The 18,461-nt window shown below is 43.0% G+C and overlaps 2 protein-coding genes and 1 non-coding gene across 3 annotated transcripts; 1 reads left to right on the top strand and 2 right to left on the bottom strand.

Annotated features, from left to right (window-relative positions):
- Positions 1–12,535: 12,535 nt before the first annotated feature.
- fkbpl (FKBP prolyl isomerase like) lies at positions 12,536–15,179 on the top strand. The gene is made up of 4 exons (XM_040194168.2): positions 12,536–12,766; positions 13,392–13,539; positions 13,646–13,929; positions 14,416–15,179. The coding sequence occupies exons 1-4, from the start codon at positions 12,758–12,760 to the stop codon at positions 15,082–15,084; spliced, it is 1,110 nt and encodes a 369-aa protein (XP_040050102.2). The 5' UTR covers positions 12,536–12,757; the 3' UTR covers positions 15,085–15,179.
- A 541-nt stretch (positions 15,180–15,720) lies between these two features.
- On the bottom strand, positions 15,721–15,793 carry trnaf-gaa (transfer RNA phenylalanine (anticodon GAA)). The gene has a single exon. It is a non-coding gene; the product is annotated as a tRNA-Phe (tRNA).
- Positions 15,794–16,395: 602 nt separating this feature from the next.
- Positions 16,396–18,292, bottom strand: ebp (EBP cholestenol delta-isomerase). Its single transcript, XM_040194171.2, has 5 exons — positions 17,840–18,292; positions 17,264–17,567; positions 17,147–17,183; positions 16,921–17,051; positions 16,396–16,811 (listed from the first exon to the last, which is right to left on the bottom strand). Exons 2-5 carry the CDS (start codon positions 17,565–17,567, stop codon positions 16,600–16,602), a joined length of 684 nt encoding a protein of 227 aa, XP_040050105.1. The 5' UTR covers positions 17,840–18,292; the 3' UTR covers positions 16,396–16,599.
- Positions 18,293–18,461: the final 169 nt, after the last annotated feature.

Here is an 18,461-nt window from a genome sequence, read left to right as displayed (position 1 = left end):
TCTCTCTCTCTTGACCCCGGCTTTCTCCCCATAAACAATAACAGTGTCAAACGCCTTCCTCTCGGTTGGAGGAAAAGTTTGCCCTGATGTACGTGGTCTAATCTGGCAACCACCTCCTCAGAGGAAAAGTACCAAGTACTGATAAGGGACTTGCAGGGAGGAAAGACAACGGGCTGAGTGAACCGGGGGTGGACGAGCCAGCGGCGTGCACCACGGAGGACAAATAGCCCAGTGATGTGCCCCCTGTGGGGATTATGCTGCGGGCTCTCACTATTCAGGCCGTCCACAGATGAGCTCAGGGTGTATTCCCATCCCCTGGCAGGCTGCAGCGGGGAGCCCAGCCTGTCGTCACACCTGGCGGAGACATTTAGATGGTTTTGATGTGAGTGGTCTAATTGGGGAGATGTTAGCTGTGGAGGTACCCGCCTCATCTCTAACTCTTCTGTCCCCTGTGGGGATAGAAGTTCACTTACAACAGAAGGTGGAAGAATTGACACGTGTTGCTGAACACCCCAAAAAGGTTACGTTATTTCATTTCAACTTTTTGTCAGCAGTCGAACATTGTACAATCTAAATATTGAACTCCAAGGATGATTCCCCGTAGATGGATGTTAGACCGTCACAATGTCTGCATTACGTCGACGTGAGGTTTGAATAATCAGGCCTGAGTAGCTGTTTGGAGAATAATCAGCTGAGAATCTGGTAGCATTATCTATAAAGCGAACGAAAGGTCAGAATACAACGCAGACCCTAAAAATACACCGTCCTCCAGCGACAGAGTAACCGCTGTGCGTGTGAGTGTGCCGCAGAGACAGATCTGTGATAATTTATTGTCCTGTAAATTTAGATCTGCTGACAGAGATGAACTGCCCTGAACAAACGCAAGGGTCTGGAACTTGGATATTCTTCAAAGGCTTTGTACGTTTGTCCCTGCACAGATGCAAAACAAAATGCTCACACAGCCACATCCATAACCGCCGTCACGGTACGCGCCCATCGTGCTCGGCCTTTAAAGGGTTAAGCGCTGAATCTTTATGACCTGTTCTTACTTTATCCACAACGCGGTCTGGCATTAATAGATTTTATAGCTCCTGTGAACACAATAAGTGTATCTAGATGTGATGGTGATAACTCTGTAATAGAATGTTTATTAGGTTGCTGGAGGATGGCGTCATGCTGGACAAATTGGGAGCATGCATACTCATGAACACACACACGCACACACACACACACACACACACACTAGCTGTAGGGCAGGTGATACAGCTAAAATTAAAGGAATATTTTAAGACACTTCTTATGGAGGAAACAGGCACGCTCCTCTGACATCACATAGACCGGGACCGAATTGTATATATAAGGATTTAAATGTACCTTTCTAGATGCTGGTTAATCTGACAGCACATTGTCTCCCTGCTCTCTGGTCGTGGAACACTTTGTGCTGAGTGGTTTCCTGTTTTAAGAGGGAACTGTCCGTGTGACATCATGGGCAGCTGGTCACATGGCTTGCTGAGGCAACACGGTTGTAACACGACAAGAAATCAATCAATTACGTTGTGAAACAGTGTTTTTTATTATTTCACATGGGATAAGGAGTGAGTCACTATGTAAACAACCGGCTTAAATCATCGATAGAACACGTAGCCATCTTTTTATTGGTAGCAGGTCGGGATTTTAACTTGTTTGTGCCGGAGTTGAGCAACAAGTGCAATGAAAGCATTATAATGAATCAGGGCCATCGTTCTTGGTAAAAAAGCAGATCCCCACGAGGTCAAGATGTATTTCAGGATTATGACACAGGATGAGGATCTCGTGGATGCACTTTTGTGTTCATGAGTGTGTGCACATGCAAGCAGAAATGTGACTTATTTTGGTCAGGGTGACTCTTGATATTCCGGTCAGCAAAATACTGAGAAAAAATAGACAGTTCGCGTTTTTCGAGCCTTTTCTTATTCAAACTCAAAATAGTTAAATATTCCTTTATTGTTGTGCTGTGGCACAGAGGGAGCTCGTGGGGATGGACCTGCAAAGAATCACGATCCAACTGAAGTTTGCCTCTCAACATCATTTTTTTTCCACAGTTATGGTTTCACAGCCTGCGACTCTCATTTGTTTTGGTTTTGTGTCGCAGCTCGGAGAGAAAATAGACCCACCGAACACCTGCATGTGGGATGGACAAAGTTACAGATTATGTGGTGAACAAAGTGTGCTTTTACAGTGGCACCCAGAGAGACATATATGTCCCTCGGGGGTTGGTAGACATCGCGAAAAGGAGAGGCGGTTGGATTTCCGTTCAGCAGGTGACGAGAAATATGACTCAAAATGAATGTAAATGTTCCTCCGTTTCTGCGAACAACAACTACTGTGATGAAATCAGAGAGAACATTCATGGTGAAGGGTCAGTAATTGTATCGCGCTTATCTAGTCTTCAAACCACGGAAAACTTTAACACAACATGTCCGGAATTCACACTTACACTTACTGATCTCTGATTTGGGGTCAAGTGTCCAAGGAGACACGAACAAGCAGAGCGAAGAAGGACGCTGCTTCAACGCACAGTGGCCGAAATAAAGTTCGTCCACTTATTCAGTAGCTCTTCAGATTCGTAATGTTTCATTGACTGTCTCTGTTACCATTTATATTAGCAGCTGCGTGAAACCAGAGTTCAGATTGCGTTATGTTGGTCATGCGAGCCATTTGTGACCTTTGACGGAACTGTCAAAAAGCTTTTGTTGGGCGGCTGCAGGAACCGTGCTTTCGGTGCTGTGTGTGTTCATGTTATACAGAACTGGATGTGACTCACAATGTGCGATTGACATCCAGTTCTGTAGTAAAAGTTGTACGGGCTCGTGTTTTAGGTTGCACTTTTGAGTGCGGTCCACCTCTTTGGCAAAAAGGCTCCGTGATGAAGGCCCTAAATCGTAGAAAAGGTCCCTCCACGCCCTGAGTGATGAGAGCGGAGCTTAACCGACTGCAGGTGCGCTCAAGAGGCCGGGGAGGCCCTTTGAAGTGGAAGCCAACTGGGACCGGGGCCCATCTCTGACCAGCAGCCAGCGCGGACACATTCGCTTTCAATTAACACTCTCCCTTCTTTCCCGATCGGGGCTCTTTCACCTTTCAGCTCTCTCTTCCAAAACCATTTGTGTATTTTTCAGAAGTCTTGTTGTATTTTTTTCCGATTTAATAACCATTCATTTTGATTTAGTAATTGTCTGATATTTGTCCGGGGTTGCATGAGAGTGAGCTCAGATCTTACTTCACCTCTCACTTCTTGTTCTGGTTCATCCCGTATAGAAAACTCCATGTCCTCAGTGCTTTGCATCTTTATGTGATGAAATATGGAATCTCCTCGCTCTCACAATGTGTCTTTGACACTGCGTGTTTCGGCAGGTAAGACATACCAGCTTTATTACCTGAGAAATATACAAAATGCTGCCTGTGGCTTATTGGCTTGTATGTATGTATGTATGTATGTAAGCATGCACACGTCTCATTAAAGGGAGTGAAAAATAATAATATATGGCGTTTTCGGTAAGCTCCCTTGAGGCAGCTACATCTGTCTCCTGTTAGCCACAAGCGTATAAAAATCAATGCGGTTTAGTCACACACACACACACACACACACACACACACACACACACACACACACACACACACACACACACACACACACACGGGCGCGCTTGCACACTCTGGGCGGTTGGACTCCAGCATGGTGGTCACCCCCAGCAGTCCCAGTCTCTCCAGTACCGGCCCTCAGCAGACATCAAGGGGCTCAGACATGGACTGGTGCTCCCGGCACGTATCGTAACAACAACCCAAACACCGCCTCTATACAAAATATGAAACCCCTGAAACCCTGTTGATACCCGTCTGCCGGGCCTCCGCTAATATGTCTGTGGGAGTGAGGGTGGTGTCAACAAAAAGAAAACTTTAAACTCGTAGTTCTGTAGGTGGTGACATTCCTTCGTCGGACAAGCAGGAACAACAAGATCGTTTACAACAAAATATTTTGCATGCAAATGTGAAATTGAGCCTGATATTTTTTGTTCTTTCATTTTTATTTTGGGTACCTTAAAAGTTTGACCCTCGTAGAATGAAAATAATTCACTTAGGGTTATATGTTTGTGAATTCAGAAAATGGATTTAAATGAATGCATCCTAAATAGATGAATAGATGAAATAGTTATCTGATTTATTGTGTCACTTTGTAGACTGATAGCAAAATAACTAGAAACTATTTTGATGATCGTATATATTTATCTTTCCATCTCATCTCTCATATCAAAGGATAAATATATCCCTACCAAAGCTGATCTTCAGATACATCGTGATAACCCCCACTACTATTAATAGAGATGGAAAACATTCTCTGTTTCCACCTTCTTCACAGTGAGGATTTTATTTCTTTTTTTAACATGACAGCACAATCAATATGCTCAATCGGATAAAAACAGTCTTTGAAGCAATGTTAAAGCACTCTACAAAACAACGATGCTAAGATGTGTTCAACCACAGGATGTAAGATGGACTCATACAAGATGAAACATAAACAGATATTCATTGACAAAAGTAATCAAACTAGATCCACACCACAGACCTCTAAACAATATGTGCACACTCTGTGAACTATGACCCAAACCCTAATCAAACACTCATAATATTTATCGTTAACACGTATTGCTTGTGTTTTGGTGTCTGTGTGAATTATGAATATGTAACGGTGGTTGGCAACATCATTAGAAAGAAACTGTTTGCGATATTCAGGCCAGCAAACTGAGAAGTAAGTTCATTTCTAATCCACAATCACACTTCTGAACTCAACAGACACTGAAGTTCACTGTAATTTTCTGGTCTTCATGTCTTCATGCCACTGAGTTCATAGGCGCCTCATCCTGTGTGCTCCTCCAAGCCCAGCATGCAAAATCTGCCGACCTGCCCGTCTGTTTCTGGCCTTCGATTTCCTACCATGATAAATCTTGGACAGATGAGCAATCTTGATTTCAGCTTGGGAGGTATGTGCAGCTCTTCCAGAACTTCTGCGGGATCGCTATTCCCATGTAATGCCAGTGTTGTTGCTTTGGTCTTGAATGTTTGTGCACTGGCACAATCTAGAGCCTTTGTCGCACACACTGCCTCCGTGTAAAATAGTGACAGCGGTTCACAGACCAAATATGAAAGTCTTTGTGATCGCTAAGCTCTCGTTGAAGCCCGTGTCGACAGCTCTCAGATCCCACGGCATGTTTCAACCACAGTTGTGTTGCGGCGTACCGAAGCAGCCCAGTAGAAAGCTGGCATTCCACATGTCCTGGCCAGGGAAATGCTGTCAGCTCTCAGAAGAGTCCACTGCCTCTGTCTGTGATGGACAGGCCCTCTCCTGGCCTCTGGAGATCTAACTCATGCTGAGATCAGCCTCTGGACTGCTTTCCAAAGCCTGAAGGCATCTCCTGCTGTTGCTGCCAGGCTTCAGCATGGGGAGAGTGAGTGAGTGAGAGATGGTGAGAGTCAACAGGTTTTTGTCACGTTGCGATGGTGGAAGTACATAATTAAAAAAAAGAAGCGTGTTAATGTTTTTTTATGTAATCCAGTCCAGTTTTTCCTCATCGTCCTCATCTCCAGGGTCAGTCTACTTCAGGAGGGAAAATTTCAGTATTTCCCTCAAAAGTAAAAGAACCTCAAAATCGTAGGCCCCCCCGTGAGTCTCCTAAAGCACATTTGACCTTCCCCACCAGCCCTGCTCATCACACAGAAATGTTGCAATGTCCAGACCTCACCATATGCTTCTAATCCAACTCCAGGGTCCTCTTTGCTGGTGTGTCTCTATTCTCCTAGATCTCTCACACAAAGTCCTTCAGCATCCGACTCTTTTAATTTACCCCCCCCCCCCCCCCCCTATGATCCCAAAACTGTCTTGTTCATCCCACTGTAACCCGAAATAACAAAGCTAACGGAGGATCCAGTTGAATACTGGCTGTTATTATTTTTTCCCCATAATGACTGAAAAGAGGAAGGAAGGTGATCCAAAGGAACCCTTCTGAGAGTGCATGTCTGTATGTTGAGGATAAACCCTGGAAACAGCTGTAGCAAAGGCTGCAATTAAAACCTATTGCAATTATTGATTAATCAAAGTCACATAACGTGAAGACCCACAATTTTTCAAGGCAAAGATGGCAGTGATTTCACCCATCTACTGACATAATGTGCATGGCATTGCGTGAGCAACGAATGAATGGATCCAGCTGAACCTGCCTGCAGCCTGTGAGATTTGAAACAGACTTTTGCTTTCTTGTTTGGTGCGATTAAGCCCTTTAGCAAAATGTTAGCAGGGGAAACATATGTCCACATCAAGCAGTTTCACTGATCAAGCAGATACCGCGGAAGACGAAAGACAAGAGCGGGGGGCTCGTGCCCGCTGCACCACTTCCCAGTGTTGCTGCCTCAAGGCCGACAGCAACAAGTCTGCTCATGTCAGCATTGGAGCTATAGATGTGTCACTTCAACAGAATAAAATGCAAAGGAAAGAACTCCGGCGGAGGAGAAGTCCTTGATTTGAACATGGGATCTTTGTGCAGCACATGATAGGAATTCAGTTTTTAACGTGAGGAATTTGACCACAAGTTTTTGTAAATGTCTCCGGAATGAGAGCAATGAACAGGCAAGAAAAGGGAAGGAGGAGAGCAAGCTAGTGACTGATTACAGGGCGTCCGACCAAATGGGAACCAGAGACTGTGAGATGTCAGAAAGGTCGTAGATTTATACTTTACCTGCTCCCCTGAGACCTGCCACACATACGCCCCCTTCAAGCAGAACAAAAGAGCCGGGGGGGGGATATGAAACAGAATGGGCACCAAGTTATTGGTCAAACAGCGTGACAGGGTGAGTAAAAGAAGCCCACAAAGATGAGTTAGGGATGGAGGACCGGAGAGCGAGTTGGCGGGGTTTGAGGGGGAAAGCAGAACCATCAGGAGAAAACATCAGCTGGGTCTTATTTAGATCACCCGTTTGTAACCGTTGAAAGGAGCGTGCCCGTCTGTACATCTGCCCTCCGCATGTTGAACAGCAATGGGTGGGCTGCCCTTCTCTGCTTTAGCCTCTGCTTCCTATGTCTTTGGTCAGCCGAAAATGAAATTTTAGTTTCAAGGAATGCATTGATTCGGAAATGAGTAGACTTAGTTGCTTGGGGGTAACGCAGCCTATTTTGCCCATCCAGGGGAAAACATTGTGCTTTCTTGATAAATTTGATCGAGCATATATGGTCCTGTGACTGGCCCTGAACATCAGGAAGATGCAAATTGTCCTTTTCCCCTTCAAGCAATCCATGCCATACCATGGCAGAAACCTTCTCCTCCAGAAATGATATTGAGAAATACCACCTCACATCAGCGGTGCCAGTGGAATCTTTGGAGGAGAATCTTTTGAGAACCGGGAGTTACGCGTCGGGCCCTAACTATGTGTTTACAAGGCTACTTCACACTCTGCTCGAGCTGGGCCTCCTATAGTAGACACATCTATGCGCCGGAACACTACCACAAGAAATGGTGACTGTATGTTTGGGAAATGTAAATCAGGCTCCGCAAAAGAATTTACCGGCTTTCTAACTCAATAAGCACTAATTATATAAGCTTGCTCAATAGATCCTTCATCCGGTCATAGTGGACAGAATTTGTGGTCAATATCCACATTATATATTAATAAAAGACAGTATTGTGTCTGGCTGAGGTCTCTCAGCCAGACACAATACAATATCGAGGTCTCTCTCGCGCTTCAAGAAGAGACGCGAGTGTAACTCACCTGTGCAGAGTTAACTCATACATTGTTCAGGTATGCCTGCAGGCCTCGCAGACTCTCCTAAACACAGATGTAAAGTCTTTATGATCGACCAAACTTTAACATCAAAATGCTAAAAGGCTGTTTCAGCTGAGTGAAGCTGTAGAGAGATAGCGTGCTTAATATTTTTCTGATAATCTGCAGATTCCAGAAACGAGAGAGCACAGATGTATCATCTATGGGAAACATGCATGTAATGGCTGCAAGTAAGTTTGACATGACATGAGCAAGTGTGTGTGTGTGTGTGTGTGTGTGTGTGTGTTTGTACATGAAGCAGTCACTCATTGGTGGTGGTACGGCCCAGTCTCACTGGATTTATCTAAATGTGCTTGGGTAGTATCGAAAGGTCAGATGGGCTGCCAGGCCGTGTGTAGGTATGACTGCTCGACGGGAAGCATATCCAGATGTGAGCTAGTATGCGTGCGTGCGGAGGCTTAATGGTCCACTGTGACTTTCTCTGATCACGGAACACACACAGCACGGCAAAAGAAAAAGGCTCCGTCAAGAGAAACCCCTCAGGCTCCCTCACAGGAAGACCCCATTACAGCGCGTGCAGCGATAAAAGCGGTCCCCCCTCCTGCCCTGTGGCTCACGATAGCCATCTCCTCCCCTCAGCGGGTTCCTACTCAGGCTGCACCGGTCTCACTGTGTAAACGGCCCCCCAGAGAAACAACAGAATGGAGTTAAGGGCTGTGTTTATGGTCCAGATAATACAAATGTACCCTTACTTAATGCCAGATTCCTCATTATGCCAACAGGCACACACACATATACGCATGCGGCGTATTGAGAAAGTAGTGGCCATCTTTGTGTCCACCTGTGTGGATTTATTCACTTCATTTGGAAACACCGTGTATTTAGTGGAATTTTTTCTCGGTATTTGTGATGGAATGTTTTTCATGCAATTTCCAAAATATCTTTTCAAGATAAATGTGTGCTCTACACAGTACATACAAAGAAATAAATCCAGAATAAATGGAACTGGAAGATACACATGAGCAGGAATGAGACAATTGCATGACTAAAACTTTTTTATTAAAATAAAAGAACAATACAATAGTCTCCTTGACAGTGTCCAGCAGTGACACAACGGATTGGACAGACTCATGGCCACGTTGGGAGTTGGATGGAGAGCCTGTTTTTTCAATGACCGTTGAAGCAATCTCATCATGACATTATAATGTAGATGAATGGCCCCGTCCTGGCAGACTCTGCTGCATCGTAGCTAATGGAAGTAAAGTCATACTTCACTGCTTGTGCAACTCGGCTTGTAAATCAGCCTGAATTACACGGCTGTGAAGTAAGACAGGCTTTGTTTATGCTGCTGATCGGTCTAAAAGAAAATGCGGAGATCGATACCTTGTGCAATACTTCTTGGTGAAGCGAGGGGTAAACGAGGCCTCTATTAATGTTCCCCCTTAGATCTATCTCTCTTGACCCCTATCGTTTCAGTAGCTCTGATCAGCCTGTAGATCAGCCTTAATCCCCACTTGACCTGGAAACTCAATGAATGTAAACTCCTGTGGACTGCTGATTGGTACAGTAGTACAGCATTACACCAGAAAGTGGTGGGAAAATGTCAGTTAAAAGATGTCAGTCACCTCCTTTGAGGTTTTGGTTTGATTTTGACATTTAATTTGCTATGATAAATGTTTAGATTTTGCTACTTTATCTAATATACTGATCCTGAAAGTGAGACCAGCTTCGTATCACTGAGATTACATTGTGAGGTCTGTGTCAGTATCTCTCACTAAAAACAACAAACAGCCCAGAGGGAGTAAAACTAGCAGAGTTAAAGTGCTCGACAAACTCACACCTACATGCACGGACCATATTACGTGCGTCCGTCGCGCTCGCTGTGAGGGATAAACACCCGTCGTGTGGCCTGATCTGTTTATGAGTTAGCCTCTGGCCGGCCAGGGTCGTGGAGGTGGTGTGTGTTTATACATGCATGTGTGTGTGAGTGTATATACATATATATTTGTGTGTGCGTGTGTGTGTGCACGTGTGTGTTAGTGTGTCTAGGTGTGTGTGTGTGTGTGTGTGTGTGTGTGTGCGTCTCTACAAGTGTTTCGGAATGTGTGATGGAGGGATTACAGGCGAGCTGGCCTCTGCTTTCACAGGGAAAAACATAAAAACACAGGCAAAATGTTAGACAAGCTCCAGTGCTCAGTGCTTGTGCTGGAGTCACAGGTTTGTCTTCAAAGTAACCTGCTGTCTGTTCTCGGGTTACCATATCACTGATGAAAAGGGAAAGGCCGTCGGTTCATCCCCTTCTCCCTCGTTCTCTCTCTCAGCCAGTAAATTGTGTTGATAGTCTCCGCGGTGGGATTGACATTCTCGGTTAGTTCCGCTGTTGGATCCTACTGGTGGTCGGTCCATCTTTATCCACGTGGGAAAAGTCCCCACCCAATTCCACATCCATCCATCCATCCAAATGATCTATCCGTCCATCTATCTGCTCTGGTCTTTTATCTCCTCTTCTGCTATCTGGACCAATTCCCTGTTTTGTTCACCTGTCATGCTCCACCCTTTCCCTGAATGACGCATGTTGGACTACCGGCAGGGTGCGACGGCCTTCTGGCGAGCGTTGAGCCGCCCGTGAGCCGTGGGATACATGCTTCTGAACTCACCCACTGGGATGTTTCACAATAGGCCCGGCTGGGAGACTGGGAAGTGAGGAGGCACACAGATGCACACTTCATTTTGTATGTGTGCATCTGTGTGCCTGCATCCGTGTAAGTTGAATTTGGAAGTATTTAATGATCTATAGAACCTTGATTTAAAAATAAATTGAGGCTGAATTGAGGTACAATTAGAGAATATAAGCACTTTTAGAAATGTGAAAATTATGATTACTATTACTGTATGAAGCACCTGTAGCAGACAACATATATTTGACACTAAAACTATTCATCAGTACGGACCATTGAGTACATCTACATTAAATAAAGCTATTATAATTACTGCAATTAGAATATGAAAGCTTGACAAATTCTCCTCCATCAATCCAGATTTTTCCACATATTAACTTTGTCCTGAAACGTCCAAAAGTTGAAATGCAAAATCAAATTTTTAACATTGATTTTTTGCAGAGGCCGCTGAGGCCTTATACGCTCCCTTATTCACTTTTTGACGACATTTGGCTGCAGCCGAGCGTCCTCACAGGACATTTGAGAGTGTTTGCTGCAAAACGTTAGGATACGCATGCTGCAAATCAGTTAGAGTTTATGGACATTTCAAATTCCACTTGCTAAATAACTGAAATTGGGAACCCAGAGAACCCAAGCTCTGTTCTCGCATTTAATTCTAAATTCTAAATAAATATATATATATATATATATATATATATATATATATATATATATATATATATATATATATACAACAACATTTCTACTCACTCTGAACTATAGACACATCCAATATAATATTTTGGAGGTCAATGCTTATTAATTTAATAGAATTGAACAAATCTGATAACTACAGGGGATATACTGAAATACTGAACAGATTACACAGGAAAAAAGTTAACAATAAACTACTACGAAGAAGGAAAAATTGCACAGGGTACATACCTACGTACCTCAAAGTAATTTTTCAATGATCACACTAGGTTTTTTTTTTTTTTTTAGCACCGCTTTGCTTGATGAGTTAGAGCAACGACCTTAGATCAAGGCTAAATACTGCCACCTACTGAGATAAAGTGCCACAACACGATATGAAATGGAATGGTGATATCAATGTGGTCACAAATAGTTTTTTGTTCTATAAAACCAACAGAAAAACTTGAAATGAAAAATTAATAATTTCCTCACAAATTGTATAAAAACGATGGCAACATTTTTTAGCTCTATAAAAATGTAATATTTCTGAACCATCGTGGTGTCCTTAACTATTGATCTTCATTTGGCTTTTCTGACCTACAAAGCCATTAACCATATGCCATGTATTTTACAAACAAATTTTCTTATATCACGGTGGTTGTTATTGTAAGAATTATTAATTTACTCCATTGCTTCTTGATAAGTAATCACCACATGTGAAGCCTTCCATAAGATTTCCTTTTGTAAATAGAAGACATGGCAGTGGCCCGGTGTGGTATTCTTCTGATAGAACTAATGGTATCTAGTGTTTAAAAGAAAGATAGCCCTAACTCATAGTAAAAGGGCAGATTAAGACAACAGGTCAGAGGTCAATATACTGATAGAGGTGGAAACTGTGTGTGTTTTGGTTGTGAGTTTACATGTGGTTGAGTGTCAAAGCTCCCTAAACCATCTTCTAAATCTTGTGTTTCAATCTAAACGGATAAGATACGTACATATTTTAGTGAAAAATTGATTGAATGAGGCTGCACACCTTTTTTTGCCCATAACTCACCAAGTATTAAAAGAAAGACCTAAACATCATTTTAAGCATTATGTTTGAAGGTTGAGGATAAACTGTAGAATGTGTTGTTATGAGATGAGATCATTAAACACGCACACAAAATGTTAACATGTTCCTGCACTACCGCGGGCCAGAAATTAGAGGACAAAAATGTATCTGAGCAAGATCACAATAGTTTTGCGAAAGAAGTTTACTTAATTGATATAAGTTAATAACAGCAACAAAGCCTCTGGTTCAGGCTGTTTTCAAGTCATCCTGAAGTTTAAACACCTCTTTTGCTGACACGCACAATAAAGAGAAAGGGGTTAATTTCATGGATATTTAGGATTTGTCTTTACTCTCCAGGACGGTGGAGGGCGCCAATTCAAACAGACGTCGCGCCCGTCATTTCACACGAAGAAGAAAGCCTCCAAAGCAGAAGAAGAAGAAGAGAAAGGAGGATGCGAAAAGTCCATCTCGTTTGTATTATTAGTTATATTCTCACCATCTGACAGTTTATTAGTTTCGTATTGAGGGATTATTTTAACTTCGTATCCGCATTATGTGTGAGGTAATGTACACGTTTTTTTAATGTTGCACTTAACACAAGCTAACGTCATCCTGTCTGAGCTTCCTCTACTTGGTGAAACGTGCTGCTGTTTCCTACATTACGTTTTAGCAGTAATGATTAAATCACAGACCTCTACGCCCCAGTACATTTACTGGACTTGACTTTTCTTTGTGTCCGTGAATCATTTATTTAAAAAAATAGCCAACATTGCCGTTGAAATGTGTGAAGAACGCGGACTAAGCTAAAGGGTACATGTCTGTAACTTCGGGTGCTCGCTTGGTTTAATACGTTGCAATACTGATTGTAAATAATGTTTACAACGAACATGTAGCTTTCTTGACTAAAGTTAACTACAACACTAATTAACAGACATTCCTTTATGTTTAGATGTTGCCGTTGTAGCTGCGAGGTAGGTCGGTATTAAACCCGTCACGTGTCATTTCTTCAGCCCACTTCCTGTCCCAGCTTGTTCCCCAGTGTCTGTACCCCACAGGGGGGGGGGGGGGGGGGGGGTGAGATTTCATTTGATTCTATTCCAAACGCTGATTTCATGGAGCAATTTATTAAGATGTCTGAACAAAGGATATGATCATCATTTATCTTTTAATACTTTCATGAAATGCAGATGGATTCTGGTCGCCTTTGTGGAACCCTGCACGGCGATGACGTCACGTCTTGGGTGTCCGTCTGTCCCAGAGGCCTCTGGAAAGTCCAGCAAAAGCAGCCACATAAATGGAGTCAACAGACCGATTCAAATTCTGGAGATGGAGCATGTATGATGCTTTTCTATCAGTTTCTTCTTTTAAAAAAAACAACTTTTTAAATCCACTGTTATTGAGTAACTTGTATTCTAGCACTCAAACGTTCTCTTTGTCTCAGCATGTTCATCCAGTGACTTTCCACGGTTGGGTTCGCTGTGTGAAGTCCGAGTGCGGCTGAAAGCGATTTCCGATGAAGCACAGAGTTTAGTTTCGGAAAAGGGAAACGAGTGGCAGTCAGTCCAACCCGACCGATGTGTCACAGAGGCCACAGCCTTCCCAAGATGCCAGGACTCTGTGCTACAGGTCCCACTGGGTGACTGGACAACATTGAGGCTGGGAGAGGGTCAGTGTGACATCACAGAAGCATGTGTGGAAGGGATGCGAGCCGGAGAGAAGTGTGAGGTAAGAGTGTAATGAGAACTGGCATTATAATACAATGTCACTGTTTTTTTCGCTTTTAGTGACACAAATTCGATGCAAATTGAAAGAAAAAGCTGACAAAAATCCATCACATGATCCTAATGTTTTCATTCATATATATTACAGAAGTGTATACGTTTGTAATATATACTACTTCCTCTGAGTAGTACTTGCTTGGTGCATGTGATCTGGGTTGCACTTGGACTGGGCGTTATAATGACGCCATGATTGATGCCATCAGGTCACCCTGAAATGTCTGAAAATAAAAAAATGGAACCTAATATTTCAACGAGGTGTGACAAAAAAGCTATTTTGAATACTGTGAGACTCAACATGTACTCAACATTTTGAGTAAGCGATTTTGCTTTGATAAAACCGTTATAAATAATCCTCGTTGTGTTTTTTAATGTTAAATGCAAAAGATGTGGTGTAGACCAGCCACTCTAATCATTGGATTTCACTTTTCAGATAATTATTTCTCCATTGGAAAAAGGACCAGATGTCTCTGTCCCCGATCCCCCTTTATGGGCCACAGTTGAACTCAAAGCTTTTACACCAGGCAAGGAATCGTGGGCAATGTCTCCTGTCGAAAAGTGTCAGTGGCTGAAGGCCCACAAAGAGAGGGGCGGAGTGAGATTCCGGCGCAGTGATGTTTGGGGAGCAGCAGACAGCTACAGCCGGGCTCTCAAGATTCTCATCACTCTCCATGGCCTTGGCTATGCCTATGCCACAGAGGGTGGGAAGAAAGGACAAGAGCAAGGAGCAGAGGAGCAGAGAGACACAAACGCCAGTGACGAAACGCAGCAACTTCCTTCAGCTTATGAATTGAAAATCATTAAAGCAGAGCTCCACTCAAACATGTCGTTGTGCCAGCTGAAATTGAACCAACCCCAGCAGGCAAAGGCCAGTGCGACTAAAGCTACTCATCTGCAGCCGGGTGGGGCTAAAGCCTGGTATCGGCTGGGCCAAGCTTGCCAGATGTTGAATGAGCTGGAGGAGGCCAGGCAGGCCTTTATGAAACTGTTGGAGCTACAGCCAGAATCCCCCGCTGGTCTGAAGGCACTTAAAGGCGTAGCAAGTAGAGAGAAAGAGAAAAATGCTCAAATGGGGCTGAGACTGAGCAAAATGTTCAGCTGATATATTTTACATTTATTGTCAATGTTATCTGTATGTTATGGGTATTTTTCTTCTCATTAATTCACTGTTAAATGAAAGTATATGTACAACAACCACATCAGCTAAAAAGTCAAATGGAATGAATGGACCTTTTTCTCCCAATCCATTATATACCAAGGTTTTAAATTGTGTAAATATAAGTGGCCCATCACTTTGCTGCCACGTGTCACGTCACTCAGACAAAAAACATTTACAAATGAGTGTATTTATTTAATACTTTTTATACCACCAAAAACGTCACTAGGCTACGTTCATATGCTGGGACGCGAGGCGCATGTCAGTGACGTCAGTCTGGAGCTGCGAAATTAAAATACTGCCACCGCAAGGAATTATTTCGTAGAGTATGGCCGAGTGGTTCTTATGCTGAAGGAACTAAGCGGAGAAGCATTAAAGCTCCTTTCCTTCGCATTTAGAGAGATCGAGCAGCTCTTATCATGGCGGCCACTCCCACTACTTCCAGGCAATTCCACAGTTACAAATCTTCCTAAACACGATTGACTATTCGTCCACCATGATGGTTGATTGGTGGTATTTTGTGAGAGCAATAAATTATGTAACATCTATATTTGTTACGTTCAAAATGACAATTAGCCAAAATGCCGAAACCCGGGATCGAACCAGGGACCTTTAGATCTTCAGTCTAACGCTCTCCCAACTGAGCTATTTCGGCGCCGCACATGCGCTCAACGGTCTAATAAAACTTATCGAGAATGTGTAAAAACAACTTTTAACGTTCGTAATTTCTAAAAGTGTAACGTCTACATGGTTTGCCACCTGAATATATGAAAACTGTTTTCTTTGTCTCCGTTTTGTAAAACGAAACACACTTCAACTTATTTATGTATCCACTACCTTGTTTTTAAGTATGAATCGCATTAGCATTAAAAGTTCATTTTTCTTATTAAATCACTGCAGTAGATGAATTATCTCAAAGCCCGCCACTGAAATAGCCACCGTTATGACGTAAATTAAACAAAGGCATTGTGAATATTAAAGTATAAACATAAGGTATTGCGAATAGTTCGAATCCTTTCAAACATTATACTAGGTCAAACAAAACAAGAACAGAAGGTCAATCATTCATGTTACCAGTGCCATCTCTGTGCTATGGTGGACTTTAAATCCTGAGTGAAAGTCGTCAAATAAACTTATGTACAAAGTCACACAATAGATTAGTGACCGCTTTGTCAAGGGTCTTGGAAGGTTAGAAATTGACAGTCGTGGGTTTTTTAAGACATTTAATTATAACTAATTGAAGGACTTAGAACAGCATAAAATAACTACTTAGGCTTTATTGTTGTAGACACAAGGAATAAATTGCACTTTAAAAAATACGTTTACAGACACAACATGACACACCATAGGTTCAACGGTTTAATGTTCCATCTTTGAACGTAGTGCTTTTCAAAGTTGACTTTTGCCCAAGCGCTTCATGTAGTAATTGTCCTACAGTCCCACAGTCGGTTCTTTCTGCTGTCAGTGCCTCTTAGACTTCTTGTTGTCAGCGTGTGTCTGGGCTGCTGAAAGGTGTCTCCATGCATCCACAATGAGCGCAAGCGGTATGACGATCCACAGCACGTTCATGAACACAAAGTAGAACCAGAAATAGACCGGGTGTCCCAACTCACTGTGAGCGTAACCATCTCTGTGCTCTGTGTAGAAGTAAAGCACTGCTCCATACAGCTGACCTGGAATCAGATTATGTGATGAGACCCGTGCATAAAAAAACAAGTAATCTGATTCAAAGTTGCTTAAATGTCAAGTGATGAGTTTTATTTGTAATTTAAACCCTCTTACCTAATGAAATGATGAGTTGCAGAACAAACCTGTAGGACTTCTGAGTTAAGAAGGCATACACAGCCCAAAAGCTGAAAGGTCCCCATAACCATGCAGTCACCGTCTCCATACAGACAGTGAAGTTATCCGCTCTAGAAATATGCAAGGTATGCAGCCAATTAGCTAATGCTCTATTCCTTTTCTTTCAAAAACGTTCAACATAGTTCTGTGCAAAGGATGAACTCACATTACATAGCGACTGTCTCCTTTGGAGTACTCTTTCCCTGTGAGAGAAAATAGAAAAACACATATTGACTCATGCAGTTCATGCACTTTTCTTAACACCTTTCTTGTTTGCACTCACACAGCTGTGACAGGAAGCTCTGGTCTCCTGGAATGACATCATAATACAGCGAGAACCATCCCTCAATGACGCCGTGGATGAAACCACAAACGGCGAACCAGCACACGGCCAGACGCCTCCACGTCCCCAGCCTGCCGGTGGTCCCGTTCTGCCCGCTGATCAGCCAGGTCACAAGCAGAAACACCCCGGACACAGAAAACAGGAACACCAGAATCTCTGACATGGATCGGTCATTGGCCACATAGGTGGGAATCAAGAGGTCCCGTGGCCAGTAGGGATGAAGAACTCCAGTGGCGTCCATCATCTGTTTCAAGACAGGATAGCAAACAGCTGTTCATCCAAAGTATAGGCTTGAAATAGACTGATTTCAATATTTTGGTATTAAAGAGTATGCACATACATAAGGTAAGTTTAATGTAAAAATGGTGACTCTCTTCTTTGTAGCTCACTAAACTGCACTGAATCTATAAACGTCAGGTCTTCCCCACAAATGTACAAACTATACAATTAGAGTAAAATCTTTAGGGGAAAGAGACTGACAGAATAAATAAAGCATGTGCAACTCTTTCCTCTTACCTGTGATACTATTAAAATGGCTGTCCAGTTTTTCCACTGTATTAAAATAGTGTTCAGTGAAGAGATCAGTCAAAAAATGTAAATATCTCGGAGATCCAATAGACCAAATCTGTCTAACTACATGATGTATCAACGAATATACACTCAAACGCGGAAGTCTCGCGAGCCGGGGAGTGGACTTTGATTACAAAGACCAATCGCACGGCTGTATTCATAGAGCTACTAGCACATGCGATCTGCTCGTCATTTGATTGGCTTATCACCTCGGAACATGGACTTTGCCATTCACAACAGCCAATCAAGAACGATCGTTTACGCCAAAATGCCGCCCCCTCTCTTTACGACAAGAGGTTTGTACCATTTCACCACCGTAAAGAAAGTCTTGCATTTGAAAATAAAAACGTTTGCTGTTAACTTTCTCCAAGCAACGTTATTTCCCCGATGGTGCTGTTCGAGGCAACGGATGATTTCTGCTCAACTGAAATTGTCCAAACCGCCTGGAAATGGCAACTCTAGTCCCTGAATGAAATTACACAGGCACCTCACTCACAAAAGTTTTTACCTGTCGACATTAGCTCTATTTTGTGGCCTGCCTTGAATGATATTATATAAGAGATCTAGA

Source organism: Gasterosteus aculeatus, chromosome 2, assembly GCF_964276395.1.
Source record: "Gasterosteus aculeatus chromosome 2, fGasAcu3.hap1.1, whole genome shotgun sequence".
Taxonomy (NCBI): Eukaryota; Metazoa; Chordata; class Actinopteri; order Perciformes; family Gasterosteidae; genus Gasterosteus; species Gasterosteus aculeatus.
The sequence above is the reverse complement of the archived record's forward strand: the minus strand, read 5'-3'. Positions and strand labels throughout refer to the sequence as shown.

Coding starts and splice junctions, on each gene's coding strand:
- fkbpl (XM_040194168.2), top strand. Junction 13,540..13,645: donor AAATTCTGGAGATGGAGCAT/GTATGATGCTTT, acceptor TCTTTGTCTCAG/CATGTTCATCCAGTGACTTT. Junction 13,930..14,415: donor GAGCCGGAGAGAAGTGTGAG/GTAAGAGTGTAA, acceptor TTCACTTTTCAG/ATAATTATTTCTCCATTGGA.
- ebp (XM_040194171.2), bottom strand. CDS start 17,567: ATGATGGACGCCACTGGAGTTCTTCATCCCTACTGGCCACGGGACCTC. Junction 17,052..17,146: donor GGAGACAGTCGCTATGTAAT/GTGAGTTCATCC, acceptor GCATATTTCTAG/AGCGGATAACTTCACTGTCT. Junction 16,812..16,920: donor GCAACTCATCATTTCATTAG/GTAAGAGGGTTT, acceptor ATCTGATTCCAG/GTCAGCTGTATGGAGCAGTG.